At 37.2% G+C, this 15,851-nt stretch overlaps 3 protein-coding genes across 3 annotated transcripts; 2 read left to right on the forward strand and 1 right to left on the reverse strand.

Moving 5' to 3' along the window:
* Window positions 1-4,605: 4,605 nt before the first annotated feature.
* Window positions 4,606-5,640, forward strand: CCOS01_16924 (uncharacterized protein; the record flags this gene model as incomplete). The annotated part of the gene is made up of 1 exon (XM_060465058.1): window positions 4,606-5,640. One exon carries the CDS (start codon window positions 4,606-4,608, stop codon window positions 5,638-5,640), a length of 1,035 nt encoding a protein of 344 aa, XP_060304423.1.
* A 1,681-nt stretch (window positions 5,641-7,321) lies between these two features.
* On the reverse strand, window positions 7,322-7,708 carry CCOS01_16925 (calcium/proton exchanger; the record flags this gene model as incomplete). Its single annotated transcript, XM_060465059.1, has 1 exon — window positions 7,322-7,708. The coding sequence occupies one exon, from the start codon at window positions 7,706-7,708 to the stop codon at window positions 7,322-7,324; it is 387 nt and encodes a 128-aa protein (XP_060304424.1).
* A 2,082-nt stretch (window positions 7,709-9,790) lies between these two features.
* On the forward strand, window positions 9,791-10,153 carry CCOS01_16926 (uncharacterized protein; the record flags this gene model as incomplete). The annotated part of the gene is made up of 1 exon (XM_060465060.1): window positions 9,791-10,153. The coding sequence occupies one exon, from the start codon at window positions 9,791-9,793 to the stop codon at window positions 10,151-10,153; it is 363 nt and encodes a 120-aa protein (XP_060304425.1).
* Between the last annotated feature and the right edge of the window lie 5,698 nt (window positions 10,154-15,851).

Below are 15,851 nucleotides of genomic sequence, written 5' to 3' on the forward strand. Positions count from 1 at the left end.
CTAAAAAAGTTAATAATAAAAGTCGGCCGTAAAGGTTAAAAGCGGCCTTTAATTATAGAGGTTCTAAACTTTAATAACAATATAAAAGTTTTTTAAAAAAGGGATAAAAGGGCTAATATTTAATAGAGCTCGTAAAGATTTTTTTTATCCTTATTATTTTTAATATTACCTAAAGCTACTTTTTATTTAAACTAAATAAATTTATTAAATAAACTTATTAAACGAACTTATTAATATATAAACTATTATTTTAAAAATACCCCTTAATAAGTCCCCCTCTCTAAGGTTTAATAGATTCTTAAGCCCCCTCGATACCCTAGTTATTATAATTAATATAAATATGCTTAAGGAGTAGTATAATACTTTTTAATAATATAAAATTTAACTAAATAATAATATAAATACTATAAATAACTAAGTTAATATAGATATTAAGATTTAATATATCGATATTAGTTTAAAAATTATATTTTATAGAGTTAAAAGTCCTTTTAATACGGCCTATATTATAAATATAAGGGAATATATAAGGGGCCCCCTAATTCTTAATAAAAAAGAGTATATAATATAAGATCTAACTACTTATATAAGCTAGTACTAAGAGGTTTTATATATATTAAAATAAGTATAGCTCGCTCTTTAAATAGGTAACGAAAAGTCGGGAGCTATTAATAAAAAAGAGATAATAATCGAGTTAGTTAACTACTATTTTAATTAATAATTAGGTATAAAGTATAATAAACTTAGTTTTCTTTAATACGTAATATATAATATAGCCCCGGCAGATTACTTAGTTAGGGGGAAAATATTTTTATAAGTTAACGAGTTAGCGTTTTAATATTTTAAATATTTTTAAAATAAATAGTTTAATAATAATAATAATAATAGTAATAATAATAATAATAATAATAATAATAATAATAAATAGTAAGGGAAGTAACGTTTTTCGATTTTAATAAAAGAAACGAGGTAATAAATATATATATATATATATATACGAGTTAAAGTTAAAACCGTTAGGGTAAATGTTAATTATAAGACTTATAAAGGTCGGTATTATTTTTAATAATAATAACGAGGGTATTTTTAATATTATATTATTATAAGTTATTATTATTTAGAGGGGTAATAAGCTTAGTTAAGTACGTAATAAGCTTATAAAATAATAATATCGGGCGCTTAGTATTATTATTAATATAGTAGTTTTTTTTTATCTAGCTTTATAAGTATAAAAGATCGACCTTAACGGGATTACGTTTTTAAAAGAAATTATATAATATAATATACTTTTTAACTATATAATACGCATAATATATCCTAAGTACGTGCTTAACATAATATAATAATTTTAATACGAAAACTACTATTTAATTTAGGATAAGTAAGCTATTTTTTACGTAGTGGCGCTAGTTAGAAAGGTTAATAATAAAGGTTAGCTATAATAATTAGCTATAATAATTAGTTATAATAATTAATTATAATAGTTAGAGGCGGCCCTTAACTATAGAGGTTCTAAACTTTAATAATAATATAGAGGTTTTTAAAAAAAGGACTAAATAGGCTAATATTTATTACTCTTTATATTAAAGCTTATAAAAATTCTTTTTATCCTTATTATTTTTAATATTACCTAAAGCTATTCTCTATTTAAACTAAATAAATTTATTAAATAAATTTACTAAATAAATTTACTAAATAAATTTATTAAATAAACTTATTAAATAAATTTACTAAATAAATTTACTAAATAAATTTATTAAATAAACTTATTAATATATAAACTATTACCTTAATAAGAACCTATTCTCTTAGTATATAGTTAGTAATTAATAAGCTAAATTTTTTTAAAAATGCCCATTAATAAGTCTATTCCTCTCGGACTAAGTACTTTCTTTAGCTAGCTTAATACTATAGCTATTATAACTAATATAAATATACTTAAAAAGTAATAAAATATTTTTTAATAGTACGGAATTTAGTTAAGTAATATTATAAGTACTATAAATAGCTAGGCTAATATAAATATTAAGATCTAATATATTAATATTAACTTAGTTATAATAATTATAATAAACGGGCCGGAGGTATATAGGGTTAAAGTAATAAATTAATACTTTAAATAGCTCTTATAAAACCCCTTGAGTAATAATAATACTTATATAAAAAATAAATTATATTAAACTTAGCTACTTATATAAGCTAGTACTAAGAGGTTTTATACGTATTAAAATAAATAAAACTCGCTTTATAAATAGTTAGAACTTAGGAGGACTATAATAGAAAGTTAAGAGTTAATAAAAGGAAAATAATAATTAAGTCGGTTAACTACTATTTTAGTTAGTAATTAAGTATAGAGCGTATTATACCTAGTTTTCCTTAATACGTAATACACAGTACGGCCCCGGCAGATTACTCCGTCGGGGGGGTATTATTATTAATAATTTTAAACTTTATAAAAAAAAAAGTTAAAAAAATAGAAAATCTAAAAAAAATAGTCTATAAAAATAATAAAAGTATTTACTAATATTATATATTAATACTATATAATTAATATTAAGAACTGCCCGAGTAACTAATAAAAACAGAATACAAAATTAAAACTAGCTTATTTATAAAAATAAAAATAGCCCTTAATAAGGCAGGCCGGACTTTAAAAAGTTATTAATATTATATATTAATATTATATGTTAATATTATATATTAATATTATATATTAATATTAAGCTATTAATTCGTAATTATAAACTTTATAAAAAGGAAAGTTTAAAAAAATAGAAAATCTTAAAAAAAAATAGTCTAACGAGATAATAAGAATATTCATTAATATTATATATTAATACTTTATAACTTATATTAAGAATCGCCCGAGTAGTTAGTAAAAGTAGAAATAAAAAATAAATATTAATATTAATAAAAACTACTTGTATAGTTAATAAAAATAATATATAAATATAATTAATAAATAAAATACTTATAGTTTATAAGTTAGCTTTGTTAATTTAGTAGTTTAAATTATGTTTTTAGTACTCCGAACTAATTAAATAGCCGAGCCCGCCCTTTCGGTACTATAGAAACCGGCGCACGCACTGGCCGAAGTGTGGCTGAAAGTCTGCGCGAGGTTAGCAATGAGAGTAAAAATTGTGGCTGTGCTAAGAAGTTTCCAAGCGTAAAAGCCCGCCACTCAGACTAGACTGCTCATCAAGTTCTCATTCTCTTCTTCAAAACCCCTGCGCACTCCGTCAATCAGCAAACTTGATAACGCTGTGTCCACTTATGAACCTCTTGCATAAACGGGCTGCGTTTGATTTGAACTTCATACGGTGCCTGACATCTGATTAAAATTTACCCAGCAGCCTAACGAGGTCGTAACTCCAGACCTAAGCGGCAACGAACATGGTGGCGACAATGCGAATCCGATCAAGCATTGCCTGCGTGAGGTGCAGGCGATCCAAGATTAAATGCGACAACACTGGCCAGCTGGATTCTCCCTGCGAGAACTGCAAGAGGAACGGTAGCAATTGTTCCTGGCCCATTCCAGCTCCGTTGCCACCTAAAAGGCCCATGTCCCCGCTTGACGATAAGCAAGATGCAAGCGTTACAGGCTCTGGGCGGGAGAAACGACCACGAAGGGCTCGCATGGCCAAGGCGCCAAAAAGTAATTGCCACGAGGTTCTACAGGCTATTCGGTGCGTCGACCGAGGGTTGTGGGATAAGATACTGGCTACTTTCCAACAGCATTTTGCCGTTGAACTCCCCTTCATTCACGCACCGACAATCAAAAGGACAATTTATGACTTAACCACTGGGCAAGACCAAGTATCTTTTGATACTTGTCTGGTTCTTCTCGGGATCCTGGCATTGGCAGGGAGATATCACCCAGACCTATTGCCCCTCACAGAGCCCGTGTTAGACGTCGGACCCGACTCCCGCAACTACGATAACACACCTCATGACCAACCGGAAGGTCACGCTCCTTATGACTCATTTGCGAGGCTGTTGGACAATTCGCTTGGCTCTTTCCTCAAGGCAACATCTGTTGGATCGGTTGAGCGCGTCCAGGCCCTGCTTATGCTTGCACTTTATGAGTGGATCTCGCCAGATCACGAAGGCCTTTCAGCCTGGATGCTCATTGGAGCAGCGGGACGCATGGCGCAAGCACTCAGGCTCGGACACGAAAGCAAGCCAATTACTACATGCGAAGAGGCAACCTGCGAACGAGAGATCAGACGCAGAACGATGTTCAGTTGTTTTATTTTCGATCGTCTCATTTCCTGCGGCAAGGAGAGACCCTTCTTCATACGTTTCGAAGATATGCACGTTTATTTGCCCTGTGCCAAAGAAGATTTTGATTTGAGCCGTCAAAATCAACAACCGTTTCTCTCCAGCAATCTGTCCGAACCTGAGGCGCTCCATGATTGCAGTCTTCTCGGTTGTTTTGTGCAACTGACAAACATATGGGGTCGAATTTCCCAGTACACGAACGCGGGAGGTCGTTTTTTAGAGAAAAGCGTCCCGCCATGGAGTCATGATTCTTCGTTCTATAAATTGCGGCGAGAACTGGAGACTTTTGGCCACGGGCTCGATAGCCCGGGACTGTATCTAACGATGAGCACTGTTAACTACTTCCGTCACGAGAACACTTCGAGCACTTTCGTCCTCTTGCACCTCCTGTATTCCCTCTGTACGATCATGATCCATCGCCAGTACCTTCCATTCGTTCCCATCAACTGCCAAAAGCCGAGCGGTCCACTAGACGAGCCAACATTTCCGCAAAACGCGGTCCCATTTGGATTCTGGGAGGAGAGTGCCAGCGAAGTGTTCAGAGCAGCAGAGACTGTTGTTTCTTTGATCCGCTTGTCAGGTGGAAGTCTTCCACACTCGCCTCTCGTCGCGTTTGTCATCTATACAGCATCATTTGTGGCAATTTATGCTAAATACTTTCCACACATGGATGCCCGGGGCTCGTTGTCCCGCAATCTAGAACTGTTCAGCCAGGATCCCGGGACTCCGTCGAGTAATGTGTGTAGCAGTAACACCGCCATCATGCTTGACGCCCTGAAGAACATGGCAAAGAATTCAGGAGTGGCAGCAGCATTCGTCGCAAGATCTGGTGAAGTAGATCAATACTTTTCAGCCATGGTCCAGGATCACCATCATAATCTCAGGCACCGTACTTCACCTCAACTGCCCACGGGCGTGAGGCTTGGTGTCCGCATGGGAGGTGATACTGGAGGCCTGGAAGAATGGGTGGAAAATTCCGACAGAATGGTCAGCAATAGCTCAATCATGAAGGACGGTTATTCTAAACGAGATCTCGACCGGACGCGCCTCGAGAATCCGACTCTCGAGAAAACCACACAACAGGATGTTTCCGCCCGGCCCAGCTTGCCTACCACGCTACTCGAAATATCTCCTCTCACGGCCTCAGACTCACGAAATCAACAATCTACACTGGCCACTGAGAAAGCGTCAGGCGCCGAGGATCACATGCAGCCTCCGCCATTGAGTTTGGTACCCACACAGGTTACGAGCGAGGACCAATCCGTTTTACCGGAAAGTACATGCGCCGACGACTGGAGCTGGGCCTTCCTTCACGACATGTACCTAGGGAGTGTTTCGTTCGATTCGGAGGATATTTAGCTTAGCTCAAGTTTATTACATGGAGCATTCGGAGCACGTCCCGGAATACATATGACGGGAGTTTACAGACAACTATATGCCCCGGGACCATCAACAAGTACTTAGTTAGCTTTTCATCACAGTGAATTTGTAGAAGATGAAGGGTCAAAATCGTGAGCACGCCTCCAATCCTGTGCATGACTGTCACGCCGCCCATATCAACCACATGATGGAAAAGTCGTAAGCTATCAAGATTAACATGATTCCGAGGTCAACGCCAGGCTTTCTATACTGTTTCTGCTACCAATAAATGCAGGTGGATTATTTCGTCAATCCTCAACAAACTTCAATCCAAACTACTTGGCCTTTCCGCAACAGCTGTTGGAGTTCTTGGAGTGCCGCAATACTGATTGTGGCGTTGACACTATGCATGGAATATAGGTCATTGGAAGTTGCTACGTCAGGGTGGTATAACACCAGCAAGCGATGGCAATGATTGTACACACAACCTAAATCGTTCAGCGACCGCGCACTATTATTCATCTGTGAGGTACACTTAATACATGCAAAGCACCTTCGAGTTAGGTTGATTCTCCATCCCGCAGATAATTTCCCACGACGAGAATTGATAGGACGAGAAGAGCTATCATTAGTGTCCGACAGTTGAGATCCATGGGGTTCTTCAGAGCCCGTTCAACCAAAAAGACCGTGGCCCGTTGAGGAGAGCCGCATGGATGGAAGGAGCCAGGCAATGATAGAGTGTAACGTGATGACCTCATGTCTATGTAGTTGTCAATCATGTACTATGATTCGTGAACGTCCTGCGCGAGCGTTATTCCTCATCCTAAGCTTTATCAATGGCTGTCAAATGCTTCGCTACTTTCTCCACCAGAGGGAGCAGTTTGAGTCCTGAGGATTGGTCCGGAACACTGCCATGAACGACGTGTTCAATGGCTCGGACCAGGAAGATAAGAAGAAGCGTCACTAGTACCATGATATGAATAGGACGATTATAGATCCAGTCAAGGTGAACTTGGGCTTCTCCATATCCCCTTTACGGTCAGCGTCGCGTTGCTCATCTGTCTCAATGACCTCATCGAAGATGCTGCTATGGCTGTTGGCCTGATACCAGACGTAACGTATTTGGTTTTTTATTATTTTATGCACTACGTGCGTAAAAAAAGCTCACCCTGTTTATTCATATTTCTATATATGATTCCCCTTTGATGGTGTATACTAGTATATACATATCTCGTAAAGTTAAAAAGCATGATAGGACCCTGTAATACGCGCAGAGCTTCTGCTGGTAAAGGCACCCCTATAGGACGTCCAGCCGTACCACCAGCCACATATCCTGAAACGTTGTTAGCAAAGTGGTAGTAGGCGGGCGGGCCGCCATGAGAAGATGGCTACGCTTTTGCTAGTAATAGCTCCCGGTAAATCACTGTAATCGCCAGAGGCTCAGACGTGAAGTATAAAGGCAACAATGAGAGCAATCGAGATTGCCTGACTAATGCGGAGGACATCGGCTTGAAGAGTGCCCTCGGTGAAATTCTCGTGGCTCACCTAGATCCCAGGGAGGTTGGAAATTGTCTCGGACTTGAGGGCAGAGTATAAGGTACTTGGGATCAAGAGTCCGAAGGCAGCAACTAAAAGTAGTCCATTGCCGAACTCGGACACAATGGCATGAAACTTTTGGCATTCATGGCGGACCCCCTCTGAGTAAAAAAAAAAAGCACGAACGAAGGCAAAGTAATAAGTTCGTCAAGATGCTCCCGAGAATCGGGGCTTGGATGACAGGGATGAGATTGTTTTCATCGCTGCTCTCTCGAGGGACGGATGTCTCGTGCTTCAGAATGGGCACAATGAACGGAATTATCTCGACAAGGAATCCAAACGTCGTCTCGTTCAATAGACCAGCTACCTGGGACATCTTCCAGGCAAAATCTTGTCCGGCAAACCCAAGGATACTCGCTAACAGCACGACAGCTACATCATAGGCAGTGGCAAACTTGGAAAGTTGCAAACCAGGCAAGAACTGCAACACAAAGGCAATCGATAAAAGAGTCCAGAATACGTTGACCAACATTGAGCCAGTACATGACCTTTGCCAAATCACATAAGGTAGAGGAAGTGGCGGATATGAAACCCGCTGGGTCCATTTTCGCCCTCATGTGCAATGCATCCTGAGATTGAGTGATGTGCGACACGAAACGCATTCGTTGAGAGAAGCGGGGTTGATTCGTGGTTGTGCTCCACGATACCTTGAGCAGGCAATGGCGAAGAACTGATTTTGTGATCGCCCGCCATCTGTGGGAGGGAATTCCCAGAGGCCCGGTCGAGTTTTGTAAAAACGAACAGCGAGGAGCAGAGGATTAGGTGTTGATTGTAGGAGATGCTCGGAGCTGTAGTTAAGATACAGACAAAAAGGAGAAGAACAAGAAGGGATGTCACGAAGCAATCTTGCTCACAACTCTTGCTTGTTATACACTGCCATGGGCCGCTAGTGTGTGACTAGTATCCATTCTTTCAAAAGCGGCGAAGGTGTCCTTCTGTGTTGATGTGACATGGATAGTTCATGAGTGTTGTGATGTACAAGAAGGCATTGGATTCCTTCTTTACGGACCTGGACTTCCGTGAAGGCTCGACAGCAGATGGCTATATTATCGGATGAAGCAAATAGCTATCCCCTGATATTGCTGAGAACCTACTGTGTAGTTGCCAGAAAAGAAAGTCAATTGATATGATGGGGCTATCCAAGGTACACTACCGCTATATCTGAAGCTAATAGCGTTCTGCATCGCAGCTGCGTTCCATACATTCATTACTGAGGCAACGTACTTAATTGTTCGGTGGCCTCAGTTCGGTCTACAATCGCAAGTGGCACAGGCTATCTCTCCTGAAATGCTACTTATCCACAGGTAGCGCCGTCCTGTTCCTACCCCTTCGGCATCGTCTACTTATTCATTGATATCGAGTCAAGCAAATTGGTCGATTGTTTCGACACATTTGACACTTGACGGTTCCTTCGATCTAAGCCCTCCATCGCTCTTGAAAAAACGTAACACGAGGAGAGGAAAGGCAGAAACATATAGCTTCTGGCCTTGCTCGCTCAGACCGTGGTGTAGCCAAATACATTGTGAGTTGAGTATTCATTGTCGTGCCAGTCGCGTTATGCATCGTACATGTAGAGTTGACAGGCCCTCACGAGAAAGGTTCATCACGACTGGACCCAAAGTCATTAGCAAAGACCATGCGTGACACACCTAATGCCCGAGCGTTCACTTTGTTACCTTTGATCCCCTAGGTATACAGCAGAACCAGCTTGAAGAGCGGGTGCTTACGTATGGTCAAACAGGAGCCGGCGAATTTTGATAGTCTTTGCAGTGTTGCACTGACTTGAGAGCCGAGCGCCGCTCTCTGACCCCACCTAGACGCCCGCAAGCCAGGATTCTGGCCCGTCCGTCGTCTCCCCGCAAGTCCAACTGCCATAGAGCAGAAAGTCTCCCTTCCCCGCGACCATTTTGCAGCCAGATACGCCAAGATGTTCTGCCTCACTGTGCCACACAGAGACAGGGTAGGTAGGCTTCTCGTAACTCTGATAAGGCGACAAGATGTCACTAGATGAACCAGGAAGCAGTCACCTTTCAGCCTCCACGAGTTGACACCTATCAGCGAATCATACACTGCTTCGAACGTTTAGGCTTCTTCTCCATGTTTCTAATAACAGACATGAATGTTTTCGTTTTACGCTCGAAACCTTAAATGGAACCAGGGAAGTGTTGCAGTGGCGGCTACACGCGGAATGTCTTCTGTCAACATCAGACGATGTTTGATGAGGAGACAGACGCGAAACTCTGAACGGAGTCTGACCTTGTGACAGAGTGTCCCGCCTCCTGCTGTTATATTTCTTTCATCTCCATCCCAGGTGAAGTGGCGAGATTGTTCCCATCGTTCTCTAAACTTCCCTCTGGCCCAGACACAGCTGCGCCCTCAATACTTGGCTCATACAGGTATCTCACCATACCGTCACTGGCAAGTAGTAATTTTATTAAGCAGCTCTGGCTGCTTTCTGTTCGTCGCATCGATTGCTGACTCACCTCCCAGAGGCCATCCAGAAGCCACACAACCACGAGACGATTGTCACGTTCGTTTGATTCAACACTGCAAGATGTCAGAAAGTCCTACCACTGCTTCGCGCAACCAAAGAGATCCTGGTAGTCCGACTATCACGGGCATCCCGTCCATTTTGACAGTTCTTCGCGAGCCTGAATCCTTCTCGACGATCGACGACAGGCGAGGGCAACAGTACCGCCAACAATCTCCAGAGACTGCCTCGAAGCTAGCGCGCGAGACTCTCATCAGTATGTGTAAGACAATTGGTCTGGTCGGCGCACAGCTTAATAATGGGACGAATGACTCCGACTTCCAGCTCAGGCAGCTCATTCACTTGGCACGCAACATAACCAAGCGGCTTGACAGTCCTGAGCTAAACGGGCAGAACGGACACGCCGGCTCCCCTCGTTTGGACTAGATAAGAAATTCTCTGGGTGTCAGAACACGGCGAAATAGCTCGTTCGCAAGATGGAAAGCCGTCAAACTGAAAGGATCGCAGCGTTTCCGGAAGGCTTGCAGTTAAATTCATGGCACAGTCTGAGGAGAAGAGTTGCGAACTGAAAAGAGGGGGGGGGGGGGATCATATGGAAGCATGGGGCTCCAAAGAAGAAACGACATTATATCTACATTTTCAGACCTTGACAATTTTTGCCTCGACAGATTGAACGATAGTAAGTCGCACAGCCGTGATCAATTCCCGCTGACGTCTCATTGAGATATTGAGTGCTCCCACGTATTGATTTCGACTCGCGTACAGGGTTAGCCAACTTAGTGAAAGTAGACTCGAACTCATTGCCTCGATATTCAATTCTACAGCTCGGCGGCTTGTTCTTTCAGAGACTTGCTTCGCTCAGCCTCAATAACTTGGCAATCGAAGACTTTAGCAATACCCTAGAATGCAGGACAATACGTTGCTATAACGGAGACAAGAGTTTAGCGTCGTTGTTTACGTAGCATCAGCCAACGTGAGTCGAAGAGGAGTGTAATGTCTTCAGTGCCTTGCGAAGCTTACCTATGCGGCGTTAGGTTCGTGGAACAATGTCATCAAGTAAGCTGCGTCGCTAATACGCTTTGCGTGACTATTAAGAAGTGCGTAAATTTAGTATGGATCGTAACCTCCTTCTACTTGAGCTGTAACATCTGCTACATAACTAAAGTTGCCATTCTCTGCATTTGAAGAATTAGTGCATCCAGCCAACATCTTGAGCTCTCGAACCTGTTGACGTACGCGAGGTCTTCGAGTCTTGAAGAGGCCTATGGTATTTGATCTCGAAAGTATGGCTCAATGCATTGAATCCATATCCATCAGAAGAATACTTTGATGCCATCTCCTTTACAATATTGACATTCGGACTGGCAGAGCTGTAGATACTTTATATAACCTCTGGCTCTTTGATCTTGTAACAGATATTTTGTTCTACTCCAGAGTGTTTATCTCTCAAGCTTCTGGTAGATATAGATAGATGACGAGGAAAGTTCACTAACGTGTGGGGAGCGTACTCCGACAAGGTGTACCTTGGGATGCTCCAGTACCTCTTTTGAAATACCAAGAACGTCATTGGTCATTATTTGGCATCATAGTCCAAGCCTTTGGATTGAATATGCATCTAAAAATTCACGGTAGCCCATCCCTTCAGTGGTGTTTCAAAGTTTCCATTCATATAGGTCTTGGAAATTGAAAGCCACTTGAATTGATTGGTCCAATCTGATTTCTGCTTTGTTTTCGAATATCCAGAAGACCTGTTATCTAGAAACCTCGGTCTTTGCATGGTAGTTGCTCTGGTAAAGGGGCGGCATGTTTAATACGATAAGTATGCTGGCCATCCTACGTACATTTTCACTTGAGCGCAAGTAAACTAGCTTAGCAGGTGCAATAACAGAGAGCTGGGATTAGCTTACAGCATTTACTTCAACCCTGTTGTTCTACGGTTTGAATGGTGCCCTATTGCTTGACGATTCTCGTGGATACTGTGTGTCTAAGAATGCTCAGGAGCCGTTGTAGACTTCCATTGTAGTCTTGACTCTTTTCTGACCAGACTTTCTCGACTACCAAATAGTGATGAGGTTCTTATACCCAGAGCTCAGTCATTTCGTGTGTGTAGCAGACTACTTTTCACAAGAGGAGCGGGCTGTCAATACAACTTGCATGTTCCACCGCCAGCGTGGATGCTGCCCATCCTGCTCGCCTAAGAGCCTGAGCTGCAAAGATGTGGTTGCCTGGAAGATGGAGATGAAAAACATGTAAATATCAATCATAAGCATGTGTCTAGTCTATCCATTGGGTGTTGGCATGCACGTGGGCATACACGCGGCCATAGGATGCAAGTATGACGTTGCTAGAGAATAATGCTGTCAAAGCGGGCTTCATATTGAAACGCAGAATATCGAAAGGAGATAAGATTTATGCATCATGCAGGAACGAATAAAGTGAGGCGAAGAGTCAAAGCAAATGGAAAAGACGAGAACGACGCTACGCCGTCGAAGCTGAAAGCTTTGACGTTCGCTCAGCCACTCACCGTTTATCTCAGTAGGACTTTTCAGCGCTGAGGTTTAATTGAGGACGAAACAAGTATAGAAACAAACGCTTCTCGGCAACGTAGATGTAACTAAGCATGGCCGAACAATGGCTCGTGTGTCCATAATCATCTGGGGCCGCTGTCATGGCTTGACTACATCTAGGAGAAAGTTAAGAGGAAGTAGGGACTTCCTTGCTTTTTTCTTATAATCGCCCCTCCCCCTTTCAGCCCCCCCCAATTTAGCCCCTCCTTAATATCTTCCTAATTACCTTATTATAATCTAATTTATAATATATAAAGTATTATATTAAATATCTATTTCGATAGTATATATATATATATAAATTAATACTATATATAAATGTTATATATTTATATTAAGAACTGCTTAAGTAATTTATAAAATAAAATTTAAAAGTAAGTAAAATTTATATATAATACTAATTCTTTAGGGTCTATCTAGCCCGCCGTATTAAAAGCTATTTCTAATTTTATTTATTTATATTTTTTATTTTTATTAGCTACTTAGGCGATTCTTAATATTAATTATATAATATTAATATATAGTATTAATAAATACTCTTATTATCTTAATAAACTAATTTTTTTATAGATTTTTTACTTTTTTAACTCCCCCTCTTATAAAGTTTATAACTATAGCTAAATATTAAGCGGGCATTAATTAATAATAATATTAAGTACTATTTTTAATTTTATATTTATTTTTACTAACTACTCAGGCGGTCCTTAATATCGTTTTTATAATATTAATACATAGTATTAATAAATACTTATACTATTTTAATAAACTATTTTTTTAGATTTTCCTTAACTTTCCTTTTTATAAAGTTTATAACTACGGATTATTAATAATAATATAAAGTACTTAATACTATTATTTCATAAGCTTATTATATATAATAGTTTTTTTTTTCCGGCTTTATAAGTATAAAAGATCGACTTTAATAAAATTACGCTTTTAAAAGAAATTATATAATATAATATACTTTTTAATTATATAATATATATAATATATCCTAAGTATATGCTTAATATAATATAGTAATTTTAATACGAAAACTACTATTTAATTCGGAATAGGTAAGTTACTTTATAGCGGCGCTAGTTAAAAAAGTTAATAATAGAGGTCGGCCGTAATAATTAGCTATAATAATTAGCTATAATAATTAGAAATAGCTTTTTTTAATTATAAAGGTTCTAAATTTTAATAGTAATATAGAGGTTTTTTTTTAAAAAAAGGGCTAAATAAGCTAATATTTATAGAGCTTATAAAGATTCTTTTTATTCTTATTACTTTTAATATTACTTAAAGCTCTATTTAAACTAAATAAAATTATTAAATAAATTTACTAAATAAACTTATTAATATATAAACTACTATCCTCTTAATAAAGTAATTTACTAGGGCCGTACTATATATTACGTATTAAAGAAAACTAAGTATATTACGCTCTATACTTAATTACTAATTAAAATAGCTCCTAACTTTCTACTATTTTTAACTATTTAGAGGGTAAGCTATATTTATTCTAATATATATAAGACCTCTTAGTACTAGCCTACGTAAATAGCTAGATCTTATATTATATATTCTTTTTTATTAAAAGTTAGGGGGCCCCTTATATATTCTTTTATATTTATAATATAACTTATATTAAATATTTTTTAGCTTTATAAAATATAATTTCTAAATTAGTATTAATATATTAGATTTTGATATTTATATTAGCCTAGCTATTTACGGTATTTATATTATTACTTAGTTAGATTCCGTATTATTAAAAAATATTAGATTACTTTTTAAGTATATTTACGTTAGTTATAATAGTTAGGGCGTTGACGGGGCCTAAGAATCTATCGAGCCCTAGAGGGGGGGACCTATTAAGGGGTATTTTTAAGTTTTTAATAAGGTAATAATAGTTTATATATTAATAAGTTCGTTTAATAAGTTTATTTAGTAAATCTATTTAGTTTAAATAGAGCTTTAAGTAATATTAAAAATAATAAAAATAGAAAAAATCTTTATAAGCTCTAGTATAAGTAGCTAAATATTAGCCCTTTTAGCCCTTTTTTTAAAAACCTCTACGTTACTATTAAAGTTTAGAACCTCTATAGTTAAAAAAGGCCGCTTTTAACTTTTATAGCTAACTTCTATTATTAACTTTTTTAACTAACGCTACTACGTAAGTATATTACTTAGCTTATTATTAATAAATAATAGAGTAGCTTACTTATTTTAAATTATATAGCGGTTTTTATATTAGAATTATTATATTACGTTAAGTGTATGTGGTGGTTTTTTTCCGGCTTTATAGGCGCAAAAGATCGACCTTAACGGGATCACGCTTTCAAAGGAAATCACACGATACGGTACACTTTTTAACTATACAATACGCGCAATGTGCCCCAAGCACGCGCTTAACGCAATATAGTGATTTCGATACGAAAACCGCTATGCAATTCGGGATGGGCAAGCTGCCCTCTTCGTTTGATTAGTAGTTAGGTATGGAGCGCAATATACCCAGTTTTCCCTAATACGTAATACACGGTACGGCCCCGGCGGATTGCTCCGTCGGGGGGGTTACGTTAAGTGTATATTTAGGGTATATTACGTATATTATATAATTAAAAAGTATACTATATTATATAATTTTTTTTTAAAAGCGTAATCCCGTTAAGGTCGATCTTTTATACTTATAAAACCGGAAAAAAACTACTATATATAAACTACTATTTAAATAGTCTATTTTTAGTTTATAATTAGTAATTAGTAAGCTAAAAATACTTATTAATAAGTTTACTTCTCTTAGGCTAAGCGCCCTCTTTAACTAGCTCGACGCTATAACTATTATAATTAATATAAATATATTTAAAAAATAGTAAAGTACTTTTTAATAATACGGAATTTAGCTAAGTAATATTATAAATATTATAAATAGCCGGGCTAATATAAATATTAAGATTTAGTATATTAATACCGGCCTAATTATAATAATTATAATAAATAAGCTAAAAATATATAAAATTAAAATAATAAGCTAGCGCTTTAAATAGCTCTTATAAAACCCCCTAGGTAATAATAATATTTATATAAGAAAAGAGATTATACTAAACTTAGTTACTTATATAGGCTAGTACTAAGAGGTTTTATACGTATTAGAATAAATAAAGCTCGCCCTATAAGTAAGCGGTAGAAAGTTAGGAGTTTTAATTAGTAATTAAGTATAGAGCGTATTATACCCTAATTTTCCCTAATATATAATATATAGTACGGCCCCGGCGGATTGCTCTATTAGGGAGATAAGTTTATTATATACTTAGCTAAGTTAATTACTTTTTTAAATATAATAATTTATAATAATAATATTAAAAATACCCTTGTTATTATTATTAAATAATATTAACTTTACGATATTTACTTTAATATTTTTAACTTTAACTCGTATATATATTTATTATTATTATTATTATTATTATTATTATTATTATTATTATTATTATTATTATTATTATTATTATTATTATTATTATTATTATTATTATTATTATTATTATTATTATTATTATTATTATTATTAT

This window comes from Colletotrichum costaricense, assembly GCF_030867565.1.
Source record: "Colletotrichum costaricense strain IMI 309622 chromosome Unknown Scaffold_35.1, whole genome shotgun sequence".
In the NCBI taxonomy this organism is placed as follows: Eukaryota; Fungi; Ascomycota; class Sordariomycetes; order Glomerellales; family Glomerellaceae; genus Colletotrichum; species Colletotrichum costaricense.